Below are 16,469 nucleotides of genomic sequence, written 5' to 3'. Positions count from 1 at the left end.
TCCACAGAAGTCCCATGGCCTGAAATTAAAATCTAGAAAAGGTTAGAACTGCTCCCTTATTTATATTAGGTAACAGGGTTTTGTTTTGTTTTGTTTACCAGTTCCTTAGGGAGGAAATTGAATTTGATTGATTGATTTCATAACCCATTATATGTCCTCTCTAGAACTTTTTTTTCCTATATTTGCCTGCATATTACACTCTGTGTAATCAGTCATTCTCAGCAAATGCCTCTCTGCTGTTCACCATGTTAAAGAGCACTCCCTGGAGGTATTTTTCCTTGACTGAGCAGATCAGACTCAGACCACTGACACCAAGACTGCTCTCCATCTTAGGCAAAACCAGAGAGAAGCCTTTACCCTTTCCTCCCTTAAACCATTCTGAAAAAGGCATTTATCTGCCTGGGTGTGCTATAAATTTAAAATCATCCCGTCAGAATCAGAAATGCAGTGTCAACGTAGGGCATAAGTGAGTGGGATGGGTTAACATAGGGCATATTGTGAAAATAGGCTTAAGAAGCTGACAACAGGCAGTGGAGGAAGAATTTCAGTGAGCAGGGAAAAACCAAACAGACTCAGGGAGCTTAGACGCACAAATACTGGGGATCAGGAAGAAAACGAAGAGTCTCCATAATATGGACAACTCCTTTTTCATTCACGGTCTTTGGAAATATGAATAAGGAACATGTTCATTTCATTGATATCCTCCTACTAATTGAAGGACATTTTCTGTTCAGTGATAGAGTGACCAACTGTTACAGTTACCAGCCACTGATGAGGCTCCCCTCTTTGGAGGTCTGTTTAGCATTTACTATTTTGTTTATTAATAAAATTATGTTAATTTACTATCTATTTTATGTAATGGTGGTTTCCAACATGATTCATATTCCCAAACAGGCTGTGCTCCTTGAATTACACTCTACAGAGTCATAAATCAGCAGTTTGTAAACTTTTGATGCTCAGGACGTTTTTACACCTCTAAAAATTACTGGGGACTTTAAAAAGTTTTTGTTAATGTGGGCTATATCTACTGATATTTATTGTATCAGAAAGTAAAACTTAGAAATTTAAAAGTGCTTTTATTAATTTGTTTAAAAATAAACTCAGTATATCCTAACACAAAAATATTTTTTAATTAAAAATAACTCTTTCAAAACTAAACAAAAACGAAGCAGTAAAAAAGTGGTATTGTTTTACATTTTGCATATTTCCTTAATGTCTGGTTTAATAAAGGACATTGGGACTTTCATATCTGCTTCTGCATACATTCTGCCATGTAGAATCTGGAAGACTCTCCTCCACCCATAAAAGAATGATAGTAGAAAAGAATAATAACCTATTAGTATTATTATCCAAATAATTTTAACTATTATCCAAATCTTTTAACTTTAAATATCATTTAAGAGTGCTAGGAACCTCCAAGGGACCTGCTGGACAAAATTTTGAAGACCTCTGTACTAGACCACTGCATGCCACTATACACTCATTCAATAACCTCAAGAGATTTGCATTGGTGTAACTCCAGACTTCAACATTAAACACTTTCGGAGGCTAATAAATGAGATCTTCATACACAAAACACATGGTCTTCCAAAATTTTCTCCCTGAAGCTCCAGGGACTGAAAAATAGAAGAAAACCTATTTCCAGGAAATGGCTTAAAATAAGCTGTCCAACCTGCAGCCCGTGGGCCACATGCGGCCCAGGATGGCATTGAATGTGGCCCAATACACATTGGTAAACTTTCTTAAAACAGTATGAGGTTTTTTGTGAATTTTTTTTTTTTAGCTCATCAGCTATTCTTAGTGTTAATGTATTTTACGTGTGCCCCAAGACAATTCTTCTTCTTCTAATGTGGCCAAGAGAAGCCAAAAGATTAGACACCCCCGAGTTAAAGGATCTGACATAATATCCAAGGATTGCAAGATTCAGAAGATCTGAAAAAGGAGATTAAAATCATCCAAAACTTGGATGAAGAATCTATAGCGTAAGTGGTAAATTGAGCCTGCATGGAGTTGTCCATAAGAAATGAATCATTTTTAACATCTAATGATTCTAACATAAGATAGTTGGGTAACCACAGGTTACATAGTCACCTGAAACTTGGGATCTCTCTTGAATCCTACTTTCCCTTCAACTTCTACATTTAATTAATCACCAAATCCAACTCATAAATATATCTTGTCTCTGTCTTCTCTCCACCAATAATTTAGGCCTTTATCATTTCCAAACTGGATTTTTATAAGAGCCTACACATTGATATGCCTGGCTTTGGTCTCTCAAATCTGTCCTTCTCAGTCCCTCACTGTTTTCTCTCTTGAGCACAGATCAGAATGTGCCTCCTTCAATGGCCCTCCTTGTGTAGGGGTCAACTCCAAGTGTATAATGGAAAAAACATGGGCTTTGACAGAAAAGGGACAAGTAATGAATTCTAATTTGGCTTAGGACCTCAGAGGAGTTACTGTCTGAGCTTCTTCCATGTGTTATATGGTATAGTGGGAGACACAGACAAGCAATTATTATCGGCGGGAGGTGGGAGAGAGATTATGAAAGCACCTAAGGACATCTAACCCAAACTTGAAGGAAGAAGAAGTGCATTTTGGAGGGAATGGCATCTAACTGAGGATCTGAAAAGAAGTCTCTTGGGGTTCTTTGGATAATGAGTAAGGGGATAAGAGGAAGTAGAGAAAGTTAGCAGAGAAATTCTAGGCAGAAGCAGAGGGAAAGGGGTGTATTAATGATAATTTGACTCTAAGAAATGAGGCCTTTGTTTTTTCTAGATTAGAAAGGTGAGAGAGGATATGATACCTTTAAAGAACTGAAAGTGGTGTAATAGTGGTATACAGGGAGTGGTGTAAGGTAAAGCTGGAGAAACAAGCAGGTGGTCGGATCATAAATGGCATTGTAAGATCTGTTAGAGGACAGATTTGACCCTGACAGTGAAATCAGGCTAATTTGAGATTTAAAGTTGAGAAATATGAGATCTTTGTTATAGAACCTTCATTCTGGTGTAGTGTTGAGGAGTCATTAAACAAGGGCCATAATGAAGGTAAAGTCAGGAGAGGCACTGCAGAAGGTGGCCTGGACAAAAATGGTGATAGTGGAGATAGAGAAAAAAAGATGGATTCAAGAGTGATTTGGGAGTCATCACCTGTAGTACTCAGCAATTGATTGCATATGAGGCATGAGGAAAAGGAAAGAATCAAAGCAGCACAGGGTGGCTGGTGGCACTGATCACTGGCCTAGGGAATGTGGGAGAAGGAACAGGTTTGGGGCAAGAAGCAGGTAAGTTGAATTTTGGAGATGGAGATGGAGAGCTTGAGTTGTCTGTGAGAACCTTGGTGGAGCTGTTCAGTATATATAATTAGGTCTGAAGTCAGGGAAGACCTGGACTAGTAGTGAGGACTTAAGGCTTTTCAGCAGATTGTGTACGCTAAAGTCAGATCACCAAGGAGAGTCTATAGAAGGAGCAGACAAGAGGGCTGCAAGCCCACAAAAGAGCTTTCATCATTTGCAAAATGGCATATACAATTTTCCAGGACTGTTTGGAGAAATACATAGCTAAAATTCACAGAAGTACCAAACAGAATGCCTAGCTCATAGTATAAACTTGATTAATATTTATTGAATGAATAATTGAACAAAAGCATACACCTAACTTACTAATTTATTTGTAGACAATAAGCAAAGGGAAAGTTCATTTACCAGCTCAAAGAAAATCTCATGAACAAAATACAGGTTAAGCCCATACACAAAGACACCTCCTCCTAACAGCAGAGCCATGACTCTTAAGGCATGAGGCTTTTTGCTTTTTTCACGACAAGAAAGTCACATTTATTAGCACCAGTCAGCTATTTAAAACTGACCTCTGTTTGATCTTGACATTTACAAGCAAAAGGAAGTTTTTAGTTATGTAACAGGCCAACAATCCACACATCCCGCCTGCAACAACAATATACTACAGAAGCTGATTTGTCATTGTGTTTGACTCTATTCAAAACAACACCATCTCTTCACCAGCTTCTATTTTTTTCCTTGCATTCTCTGAGGCTACCAATTTATGCCAACAACCCAGTAACAAGATGAAGATGAACATCTGCTTAAATGAGAAGTTGTTGGATTTTGTTTTGTTTTTTAATAAGGAGGGAACTTGTCTGCTGTAAAATCAATCAGAACTCTGGCTAGCCAAATTGTTTAATGAAGTTCCTGATAACTGGGCTTCATGTTGATAAGGAACTCATTTTGGGTCAAACAGACTGCTTGTGATTTTATGGCATTAAAGTACACTTCAAAATAGTTCTGAAAACAAAAACTCATTCACAAAACTCATGATTTCAGATTGGCATGTCAAGCATAATTTCTGAGCATTTGCAGAAATGAATACTCCTACCAAGGGCACATTGTTTATTTCAAATAAACTTGACATCAAAAGATCCACTGTTGCTTATAAACAATGAAAAAAAAAAACAGAGCATTTTTTGGATAATCTCAGTAGGCATCAGATTACTTTTAGCCACTCAATACACAAATTCAGTATCAAAAATTTGCTGGTATCTTTGTTCCTTCTATTCCTAAACATAAAGAAAAGATAGACTGGACACTAAGATGTACTAAGAGAGAAATAATGGGAGTTTTGTTAGGGCCTTAGGCATAAAATGATTCATAATTTCTTGCTGATTAGAGTCAAACATAACTTATTAGTTTTTTTGGTGGGGCGTTGTTTGTTTCTAGTCCAAGCTTTATAACAATACACATAAATATACCTGAAGAATTTAGGGTAAATATTAGCAAAATAGTTAAAACTCTCAAGAGAAAGTAAACTATTAAAATCCTCCCGTTTCTTTGAAAATGCCATCTTGAAGAGAAAACCTGAGCCCCAAGAACCTTGATCTAACCTAGAGCAATAATTTGGCCTTAGGTTTTATTGTTTCATATCAAAAACAACAGGAATAACACACACACTCCAACATACACACACATGAACATACACATGCACATAGAGCTACAGTCACCAGCTTCTCAAGGACAAGGGCCCACAAGGTTATTCTCAGGAACCAGACTTCCCAGTGGGATTTAAGTTTAAGCGTAGTCCCACAGATACCCTTTAGTGTGGCCCAGCAAAGTATTTAACACCATCTGAAGCTCCATGTATTTTCAATGTTTATTTGTTTGCTATCTATGTCCTCCAGTAGAATGTCAGCTCCATGAGTCAGGGGTCTTATCAATCTTGTTTACTGCTGTGTTCCCACTTCTAGACATAGTACCTGGCATATAGTGAATACTCAATAAACAATTGTTAAATGAACAAATGAGTGCTGGCCAACAAAAACAAACAAACAGAAAAAACAGCAAAGAAACTAAACCTGGCTTGATCTTGACTTTGAACAGCGTGCAAAGCCACAAATGCCCCAAATTAGGTTCTTGCAATAAGCCAGAATGGGTTTGAAGGGGAGCAGGATGTTGGGGAGCCAGTCAGAATAGATACAAGTCTTTTTCAGAACGGAATGTTTCTTTTGCGTTTTTGCCTCCTCTTGAATTTCCTTTAACTTTCTTGTTCATTCTGACAACATACACATAATATTTTCTTTCTTCAAATACAAATTACGGGTAATTTATCCCCACCTCTTACATTCCAGGAGTCTCATCATACGACTCCAACAAGGAGGGGTATCTTAGAGTTCAGCTCTTGCCATCTTCTGCTAACTTAAGACTTGGTTTTCTGTCTTGCTGAGATTATCTCTGCAAACTATAACACGGGGCTCTTGGAGCATTATTATTTTTCATTCTTCCTAAAACTTTCCTTTTTTTTTTTTTTTTTTTTTTTTTGAGACAGAGTCTCGCTCTGTCACCCAGGCTGGAGTGCAGTGGCGCGATCTCAGCCTGCCTCCACGCCCGGCGAACTTTTTGTATTTTTTAGTAGAGATGGGGTTGCACCGTGTTAGCCATGCAGTTGGAGAACACAGGACAAGGGTGAAAAAGAACCTCGGCCTGAAGATCTGGGTTAGCATCTGGTACTAAAGCGAGATGGGAACTTGTTATAAATGCAAAGTTTTGAAACTTACCTCATCTCGCTTCAGTACCAGATGCTAACCCAGACCTCTCATCAAAAAGGGCAACTTTGCAAGAGTTTCCATGGGAAATCATTAGGCATCTTCCTTACAGTACTGATTTGGCTGCTTCTGCCTTATTTTTGTTTCCTAGTCTTAAAAAACCTTTAAAGGGCACTCATTTTTCTTTAGTTAATGATGTAAAAAAAAAAAAAAAAAAAACACTGTATTAAAATGGTTAAATCCCCAGGACCCTCAGTTTTTTAAGGTGGACTAAAGGGCTGGTATCATCACTTCAAAAGTGTCTTGAACTTGATGAAGCTTATGTTGAAAAATAAAATTTATAATTTTTATTCTTATTGTTTAATTCCATTTTTCCATGAACTTTAAAAAGTTTTCTCATATGTAACTATATTTTGCTAGGTATGTTACCCAGAAGATATATGAAATGAATTCTTACTACATAGTCCTTACTGGATTCACCTCCTGACACCCTCCCTGCCCCAGCTTGCCAAGGAAAACAGCTCCCAGTCTGTACAAAATCAGATAATGGGCAGAAACAGACAGAAGCTCCAAGAGATGAAGCAGAAAGGAAAGACAAGGTTAAAGAACTAAAATCCCTTTACCAGATGAAGAGATGAGAAAGAGTAGAAGAGAAAACTGGATAGTAGAAAAGCCAGCCAAGTTATGACAAGGGAGCTTGGGTAGTGAGCGGGGCAGTGTGTGTGTGTGAGAAAGAAAGACTTTTGTGGTAGGTTGGAACTCGTTAATTCATGTGGCTGAAGGCATAAAGAGAACTACACAGTTCTGCTATGACCACTGGTAGGAGTGAAAATAAACAGATGTTTTTGAGAACCTACTGTCTTAGTTTATTTGGGCTGCTATAACAAAATACCGTAAACTGGCTAGCATATAAACAATGGGAATTTCTTTCTTTCTTCAAATTCTAGAGGCTGAGCAGTCCAAGATCAAGGCACCAACAGATCTGGTGTCTTATGAGGGTCTGCTTCCTGGTTCACAGATGGCAGCTTCTTGCTCTGTCCTCACATGGTGGAAGGGGTGAGGGAGATCCCTTGAGTCTCTTTTATAAGGACACTAGTCCCATTCCTGAGGCAGTGCCCTCAAGAACTTATCATCCACCAAAGATCCCACCACCACATACTATCATATTGAGGATTAGGTTTCAATATATGATTTTTTTCTTTTTGGCAGGGGGACAGAAACATTCAGCCATAATAACCACAAAGGGACAGAGGGACAGATACCTATCCCATTTAATAACAGCCTCACAATAGCCCTATGTAACTAGCATGTTTACACCCTCCTAGATAAGACAACTGTAGCTGGGGAGACAAAGTGAATTGCCCAAGGCCATAAAGCTAGCAGATAGTGGAGCAGGAACAAAGCCTGGGCTCTCCCTGATCTGATACCTGGAGCTGGGAACCAGAAGCCATTGATAAATGGGAGAGACTCTGGGCTAACACTGCTGCCAAAAGGAATGTTACCTCATAAGCTCTATGTTGGCATGCATCTGGATCCAGACTTCATTGCAAAAGTATGGGTTTTCTTGACACTATCTTTTGTCTCAGCACAAAAGCTGTATGGTCTATTTGCTTGTGTATGGTCATAAACAGCAGTCCACCAGAGTCCCTTTCCTTGTCCTCTTATATTCACTGGTGATAGAAGCCAGCACACATGAAAAAACTTTTTTTTATGGGCTTCTCTAGAAACGCTTTTACTTTTCATCTTTCTTTCACATTCCTAACAGCTTTTCTCCCTTTTATTCACCCTTTTTCTTTATCTATTACCCAACATCCAGGCATTTAGTTTTCCTCCCACCTGATCTTAACCTATGGGAAATACAATAAAGTATTTTCTTAAGCAAAACTTGGTAATATGTTGAGTGGTTTATCATTATAACCTAGGTTAGAAGTTGGAGCCAAATGACACTTTCTCACTCTACTTTGGCTGAATTGGTGCAGTTATTTCTCAAAGCCTTGACTAACCCAGATTATAAGTCTTAATTGCAAGTTATCCTGATCCCATTATTTCTTTTATTTTGACATTAGTGACTTGGCTGCAGAGAAATAAAGAATAATTGTAAGCTAAAGTGAAGCCCAACAAAGAATTCTGTTGACTGTGTGACCTCATTGGAGGAAGTGGCCACAACCTTCTTATTTGTTGGCTATTTCTAATTTTTTTCTTTGTAACAGTGGACCTTGCTGAAGGAGACCTTAGAAATGCCCAGTTTGCACAAATTGAGGCCCAGGACCAACAGATGATTAATGCAGGTAACAACATTAGGCACCTATACTTTCCATTCTGAGTTAATTCTGTGTTCTCAGAGGCAAAGCTAAGAGATAAGGTCTTGAATAACAGTGAGATTAACCCTTTTCTCAAAGGCAGGATCCATTGTTTGATAATATTGCAAGCTTCCACTGCTTCATTCCAGCACAAATCTTGGTTCTTGTCGTGTCTTCCACACTCCCCACCTCATTCTACTTCACCCGGCTAGCCCATAATTTGGGTTACCAGTAAAGGCAAGCTAGCATTCCCAACATCCTTGTGACAAATCCTAAATTAATGACATTTAGAAAAAGCCTTAACGTGTACAGCAGGCAAAAATATTCCTTCAAACACACACACACACACACAGATTGAGAGAGAGAGAGAGAGAGTGTGTGTGTGTGTGTGTAATCCTTGTCTTTAACACTAAAGACAGTCTTACTGCAATCCCTTAGTGGCATGGCCTGGTAAGGAAGACAGTGGCACCCAGTGGACAAATGTTTGATTGTTTGTGACAGGTGTTCTATTCTGAAATATTCTCAAGAACATTCTTAGGAAATATCAGTTTCTCCCCTTTCTCTATCCTCTCATCCATATGTTTTTAATGTTGACTTAAATTTTAAAATAGGGGACAGAGGACTGTTCTTAAAGTTTTTATCTTTTCAAGGAAAAGACTAAACACTGGAGAAAGCAAAAATCTCAGGATTAAATCCTCTGACAACAGTGTTGATTGACCCCTCTCAACAGTAACAATGAAGACAGCCAGATCTCATAAAATGCTCAAGTTAATTAAAAATGTAATATTGAAAATGGCTGCAATGTGCTTTTACACATCGTACTCTCCCTTTCCTCAAACTATGGCCAACTTCCAATTAAACTCACATGGTTATGCAAATTTGGCAACTTCAAGAACTATCCTTTAGTACAATTAACATGTACAGATCCTGCAACTTAATGCTATTGTGCAGTTTATCTTGGAGTCATATAAACACCTATTTTCATTCTCCATGTCTTCCAATTTTTCTATTCTCTGTGAGCTACTTGGGTAGAGAAGCTCTGGCTTACATGTCTTTCCCACAAAACACCTAACCAGCACCTTACTTATGGTAGGTACAAAAATGTTAAGTGAAATCCAGTTTCCATTTTATATATTTAATCTGCTATATTACTGAAAAAATAAATACATCTAATTGTTTGGTATTATATAAAGAGATCATCCAGCTAAGAATCTTAAATATTAGGAGCTATTTGTGAAACTACCTTTGTAAATTATAACTGAGGAAATTATGACAGTGAGAGAAATAAGACCTAACCAACTCTATCTTGCTTCTAACCCTTAAGCTGTCCTTGTTCATTCCTGGGCATAGGCCGAACTAACTTTGGGAAGGAATTCAGTTCACGGTTTGACTCTGAAACAAAATTGATAACAGCCCTTTCCCGAAAAGACCCTGTTCTTGCCTGGGGTCCAATCTGCCCTTGCAGAACGACCAAATTAGCTGCAAGATTAGAAATTACAATTTAGGGGTCATGCAGCCTGTGGCTGAACCTCCCCAAATTGCTCCTGGGGATAACATCACTATTGTAAAGCTTAAGATCAGTGCTTCAGATATTTTGCAGATCCTGCACTCCATGGATCAGCTGACACCACTCAGATGGTAATCTGCCCCAACCAGTTCTGCCATCACACCCAGGAACAGAAGACATTAAGAAAACCTAACTTCGAGCCCCTATGATTCCATCTCCAACCTGACCAACCAGCACTCCCCACTTCCCGGGCCCCTCCCCGTCAAATTATCTTTAAAAACTCTGATCTCTGAATGCTTAGGGAGACTGATTTGAGTAATAATAAAATCCCGGTCTCCTGCACAGCCGGCTCTGTGGCTCTGTGATTTACTCTTTCTCCGTTGCAATTCCCCTGTCTTGATAAATCGATTCTGTCTAGGCAGCGGGCAAGGTGAACCCATTGATTGGGTGGTTACATTTGCATTGGATAAAAATATTTCATCAAGAACAAAAATAATGTGTACTTTTTTTTTTTTTTTCTTTGAGACAGAGTCTGGCTCTGTCGCCCAGGCTGGAGTGCAGTGGCGCAATCTCGGCTCACTGCAAGCTCCGCCTCCCGGGTTCACGCCATTCTCCTGCCTCAGCCTCCCGAGTAGCTGGGACTACAGGTGCCACCCACCACGCTGGGCTAATTTTTTTGTACTTTTAGTAGAAACGGGCTTTCGCCATGTTAGCCAGGATGGTCTCGATCTCTTGACCTCGTGATCCACCCGCCTCAGCCTCCCAAAGTGCAGGAATGGGTACTTTTATGAGTGAATTCAATCTTACTGATTCAAACGAGAAATCATTAAAAGCCATTTGATTACCAAAAAAAAAAAAATCCTATATACCTTCTTAGTGTAACCTAATCCCAGCATGGGTGCCCTTTTTTAGTTATCCATTGAAAAATCTTTCCCAATTTGGAGACTCTGAAATTCTTAGTTTGTTTTTTTTTTTTTTTTTTGCTTTGAAATGGTACCTTATGTTTATCATTATGTTCTTGGTAATTCTTAATTTTGCCACAGTTCGAGGCTTGTTTTTGTTTATTTTAGAAAAAAAAAAAAACCCAACAGTTGGCAGGCTAGAGCTATGGCTTGAGGCTGAGATGGAAACTTTTCCAAAAGGGCAACACATTTTTATTAATTGACACAAGTCCCCTGAGACCGCTTGCATCAATCGCATTTAGTCAGTAAACAATAAATACATGCCAAAGTAAGGGATGCACCTTTTTTGGTAAGCTGAAAAAGAAATGAAGGGCATTTGTGTGTGTATCACTAAATTATATATTAATTATACTTTTTCTCATAACACAAGCACCTTTCCTCCTTAGTTTCTGCTAAAATTCTGATGCAATTAGGTTTCACTATACAGAGAGACTACCTTTATTAAAAGTACCTTAAAATTCTTTTTTTCCAATGTATCTAAAATATACTTTTATCTAAATGTATCAATCCAGAAGAAATTAATAAACATTTCTAACATTGCAGGGCCTCCTCCATCCTTTTCCCTTCACTGACTGTCACCAAAAGAGAGCACTGGGGGACCGAGACTCCAAGCAGTTTGTCCCCTGGGGCCAAGCCTCTCTGACCAGGGGGAAAGGCAACAATAGTTGCACTATTTGCAAAGTATAATCTTATTGGGAAATGTTCCAGCCCTGGTCTGAGCTTTACTTATACCCACAGCCAGTGTCTCTGAAATCATGGAGCTGCTGTACATGCAAAGCACCTATAACGTGTCCAGGCCACCTGGGGCAGACCAGGCTCCACTTATCACCTGCTGCTTTGCTTCTGTAAGTTTCAAAAACCCAAGAGGGATGTCAATATTTGAAAAACTCTCTTCCAAGTAAAGTTTCCTAAAAATAAAAGAAAATTACTTCTGCATGGCTCCAATAGGCTTTATTTTATCTTTGAGCTTATCTGTTTATCATGCAAATATGCTTTGCTTATTCAGGAAAATCACTTAGTTAAAGAAGGTTTGCCTAACTCATGGCCTGTGGTGAATGAAAGTCAAATAAAATATAAAGATGAAAAAAGTTTTAAACGCTGAAAAGGTCCATACAGACTAAAGTAAGCACTGTTATGTCTAAAATGAATGGAATGCTGTGTGTGTGTGGGGTGGGGGGGCATAACTGCAATGTGTATGTGTGTGTGTGTGTGTGTATCAGTAGAGGGAGAGGTTAAAACGTGTGTTTACATTTACACTTGCCATGCTGCACACTGAGGAACATTTGTTTCCAGTTCCCATGACAGGTGTTACCTGTTCAGATAAAGCTTTAGCCTTTTCTTCTGCTTCTTTCAGGCAAATCTCCAAGGACTCAAGTTGGGCCAAGGTAAACGCCATCTGTCCAGTGTCCAGGGACGCTTTCTTTAAAAAAAGAAAATCAAGTATTACTTTTTGACATGGATAGTTTGAGCGCATCTCAAACAATCTTATGGACTAATGATAGGCTTGATAAACTCACACAAATCCTCCCCTTTTCTTAACATGGAAATAAAACAGCAAAATGTTTTAACAATAGTTTCATTTAAAATATAGAAAGTAAAAAGAGTAAAAAATAAATGATGACAATGAACAGCTTTAGAAAGTTAGATTAAATAACTGTCATTGGAATTTGATTACTTTGAAACTTTTATTCTTACTCCAAAAGGTTAGGATGAAAATTTCACATTCCTGATGGAAGATGTCACCTAGAATGCCTATGTTTTTAACATTCATCTAACAGTAGGAACAGAGTCAACTGAACTCAGAGAAACCCTGTTTCCTCTGATCTTCACCTTCTTAGCATATGTCATTAAAGCAAAGATACCACATGTTTTAGAATCAGATCATTCTTCCCCAGAGCCTGGCTAATATGACTTAAATTAGCAGATGTGTAGACTCTGCCTGTCAAATTTTTTCTTTTTCTTTTTTTTTTTTTTCCAGGCAGAGTTTTGCTCTTGTTGCCCAGGCCAAGTGCAAGGGCACGATCTTGGCTCACTGCAACCTCCACCTCCTGGGTTCAAGCGATTCTCCTGTCTCAGCCCCTGGAGATTACAGGCACGTGCCACCATGCCTGGATAATTTTTATATTTTTAGTAGAGACGTGGATTCCCCATGTTGGCCAGGCTAGTCTTGAAATCCTGACCTCGTGATCTGCCCGCCTCAGCCTCCCAAAGTGCTGGGATTGCAGGTGTGAGCCACTGCGCCTGGACTCAAAATGTTTCTAAAGTTACTTTTTCTCAGCTAAAAGCTGAAGAGTATGCAAAATTGGTAGGAAAACACAAGGTACAGGACTTTGTGAGACTAGAGCACTTCCTAACTACTCTTTTGCTATTGTGATACTTAATAATTAGAAAGAAATATGAAAAGTTGGAAAACCTTGTACATGCTAGGATGATGACCTTCCTATAGCTTGGCTGTGGGTGTGTCCTGTATTCTTGTGACTACTCCTGCTGCAGCTGCTTCCAATTAACCCCACAAAGAACGAACTGCGAGGAGCCAAGATGGCTGAATAGGAACAGCTCCGGTCCACAGCTCCCAGCCTGAGTGACGCAGAAGACGGTGATTTCTGCATTTCCATCTGAGGTACCGGGTTCATCTCACTAGGGAGTGCCAGACAGTGGGCACGGGTCAGTGGGTGCGCGCACCGTGCGCGAGCTGAAGCAGGGTGAGGCATTGCCTCACTTGGGAAGCGCAAGGGGTCAGGGAGTTCCCTTTCCTAATCAAAGAAAGGGGTGACAGACGGCACCTGGAAAATCGGGTCACTCCCACACGAATACTGCGCTTCTCCGACAGGCTTAAAAAACGGTGCATCACGAGATTATATCCCGCACCTGGCTCGGAGGGTCCTACGCCCACGGAGTCTCGCTGATTGCTAGCACAGCAGTCTGAGATCCAACTGCAAGGCGGCAGCGAGGCTGGGGGAGGGGCGTCCGCCATAGCCCGGGCTTCATTAGGTAAACAAAGCAACCAGGAAGCTCGAACTGGGTGGAGCCCACCACAGCTCAAGGAGGCCTGCCTGCCTCTGTAGGCTCCACCTCTGGGGGCAGGGCACAGACAAACAAAAAGACAGCAGTAACCTCTGCAGACTTAAATGTCCCTGTCTGACAGCTTTGAAGAGAGCAGTGGTTCTCTCAGTACGCAGCTGGAGATCTGAGAACGGGCAGACTGCCTCCTCAAGTGGGTCCCTGACCCCTGACCCCCGGGCAGCCTAACTGGGAGGCACCCTCCAGCAGGGGCACACTGACACCTCACATGGCAGGGTACTCCAACAGACCTGCAGCTGAGGGTCCTGTCTTTTAGAAGGAAAACTAACAAACAGAAAGGACATCCACACCAAAAACCCATCTGAACATCACCATCATCAAAGACCAAAAGTAGATAAAACCACAAAGATGGGGAAAAAACAGACCAGAAAAACTGGAAACTAAAAATCAGAGCGCCTCTCCTCCTCCAAAGGAACGCAGCTCCTCACCAGCAACGGAACAAAGCTGGATGGAGAATGACTTTGACGAGCTGAGAGAAGAAGGCTTCAGACGATCAAATTACTCTGAGCTACGGGAGGACATTCAAACCAAAGGCAAAGAAGTTGAAAACTTTGAAAAAAATTTAGAAGAATGTATAACTAGAATAACCAATACAGAGAAGTGCTTAAAGCAGCTGATGGAGCTGAAAACCAAGGCTGGAGAACTACGTGAAGAATGCAGAAACCTCAGGAGCTGATGCGATCAACTGGAAGAAAGGGTATCAGCAATGGAAGATGAAATGAAGCGAGAAGGAAAGTTTAGAGAAAAAAGAATAAAAAGAAATGAGTAAAGCCTCCAAGAAATATGGGACTATGTGAAAAGACCAAATCTACGTCTGATTGGTGTACCTGAAAGTGATGGGGAGAATGGAACCAAGTTGGAAAACACTCTGCAGGATATTATCCAGGAGAATTTCCCCAGTCTAGCAAGGCAGGCCAACGTTCAGATTCAGGAAATATAGAGAACGCCACAAAGATACTCCTTGAGAAGAGCAACTCCAAGACACGTAATTGTCAGATTCACCAAAGTTGAAATGAAGGAAAAAATGTTAAGGGCAGCCAGAGAGAAAGGTCATGTTACCCTCAAAGGGAAGCCCATCAGACTAACAGCGGATCTCTCGGCAGAAACCCTACAAGCCAGAAGACAGTGGGGGCCAATATTCAACATTCTTAAAGAAAAGAATTTTCAACCCAGAATTTCATATCCAGCCAAACTAAGCTTCATAAGTGAAGGAGAAATAAAATCCTTTACAGACAAGCAAATGCTGAGAGATTTTGTCACCACCAGGCCTGCCTTAAAAGAGCTCCTGAAGGAAGCACTAAACATGGAAAGGAACAACCGGTACCAGCTGCTGCAAAATCATGCCAAGATGTAAAGACCATCGAGACTAGGAAGAAACTGCATCAACTAACGAGCAAAATAACCAGCTAACATCATAATGACAGGATCAAATTCACACATAACAATATTAACTTTAAATGTAAATGGACTAAATGCTCCAATTAAAAGACACAGACTGGCAAATTGGATAAAGAGTCAAGACCCATCAGTGTGCTGTATTTAGGAAACCCATCTCACGTGCAGAGACACACATAGGCTCAAAATAAAAGGATGGAGGAAGATCTACCAAGCAAATGGAAAACAAAAAAAAGGCAGGGGTTGCAATCCTAGTCTCTGATAAAACAGACTTTAAACCAACAAAGATCAAGAGACAAAGAAGGCCATTACATAATGGTAAAGGGATCAATTCAACAAGAAGAGCTAATTATCCTAAATATATATGCACCCAATACAGGAGCACCCAGATTCATAAAGCAAGTCCTGAGTGACCTACAAAGAGACTTAGACTCCCACACATTAATAATGGGAGACTTTAACACCCCACTGTCAACATTAGACAGATCAACGAGACAGAAAGTCAACAAGGATACCCAGGAATTGAACTCAGCTCTGCACCAAGCAGACCTAATAGACATCTACAGAACTCTCCACCCCAAATCAACAGAATATACATTTTTTTCAGCACCACACCACACCTATTCCAAAATTGACCACATACTTGGAAGTAAAGCTCTCCTCAGCAAATGTAAAAGAACAGAAATTATAACAAACTATCTCTCAGACCACAGTGCAATCAAACTAGAACTCAGGATTAAGAATCTCACTCAAAACCGCTCAACTACATGGAAACTGAACAACCTGCTCCTGAATGACTACTGGGTACATAATGAAATGAAGGCAGAAATAAAGATGTTCTTTGAAACCAACGAGAACAAAGACACAACATACCAGAATCTCTGGGACACATTCAAAGCAATGTGTAGAGGGACATTTATAGCACTAAATGCCCACAAGAGAAAGCAGGAAAGATATAAAATTGACACCCTAACATCACAATTAAAAGAACTAGAAAAGCAAGAGCAAACACATTCAAAAGCTAGCAGAAGGCAAGAAATAACTAAAATCAGAGCAGAACTGAAGGAAATAGAGACACAATAAACACTTCAAAAAATTAATGAATCCAGGAGATGGTTTTTTGAAAGGATCAACAAAATTGATAGACCGCTAGCAAGACTAATAAAGAAAAAAAGAGAG

At 39.9% G+C, this 16,469-nt stretch overlaps 1 protein-coding gene across 1 annotated transcript in view; it reads right to left on the bottom strand.

Moving 5' to 3' along the window:
- Window positions 1–16,469, bottom strand: part of CCDC192 (coiled-coil domain containing 192) — a 238,705-nt gene that overhangs the window by 174,552 nt on the left and 47,684 nt on the right. The window contains exon 3 of the mRNA XM_016953726.4: window positions 12,127–12,234. Within this exon, the coding sequence (XP_016809215.1) occupies window positions 12,127–12,234 (108 nt within the window). The remainder of the gene's footprint in view (window positions 1–12,126; window positions 12,235–16,469) is intronic.

This window comes from Pan troglodytes, chromosome 4 (assembly GCF_028858775.2).
Source record: "Pan troglodytes isolate AG18354 chromosome 4, NHGRI_mPanTro3-v2.0_pri, whole genome shotgun sequence".
NCBI classification, from domain to species: Eukaryota; Metazoa; Chordata; class Mammalia; order Primates; family Hominidae; genus Pan; species Pan troglodytes.
This window is presented reverse-complemented; position numbering and strand designations above follow the sequence as displayed.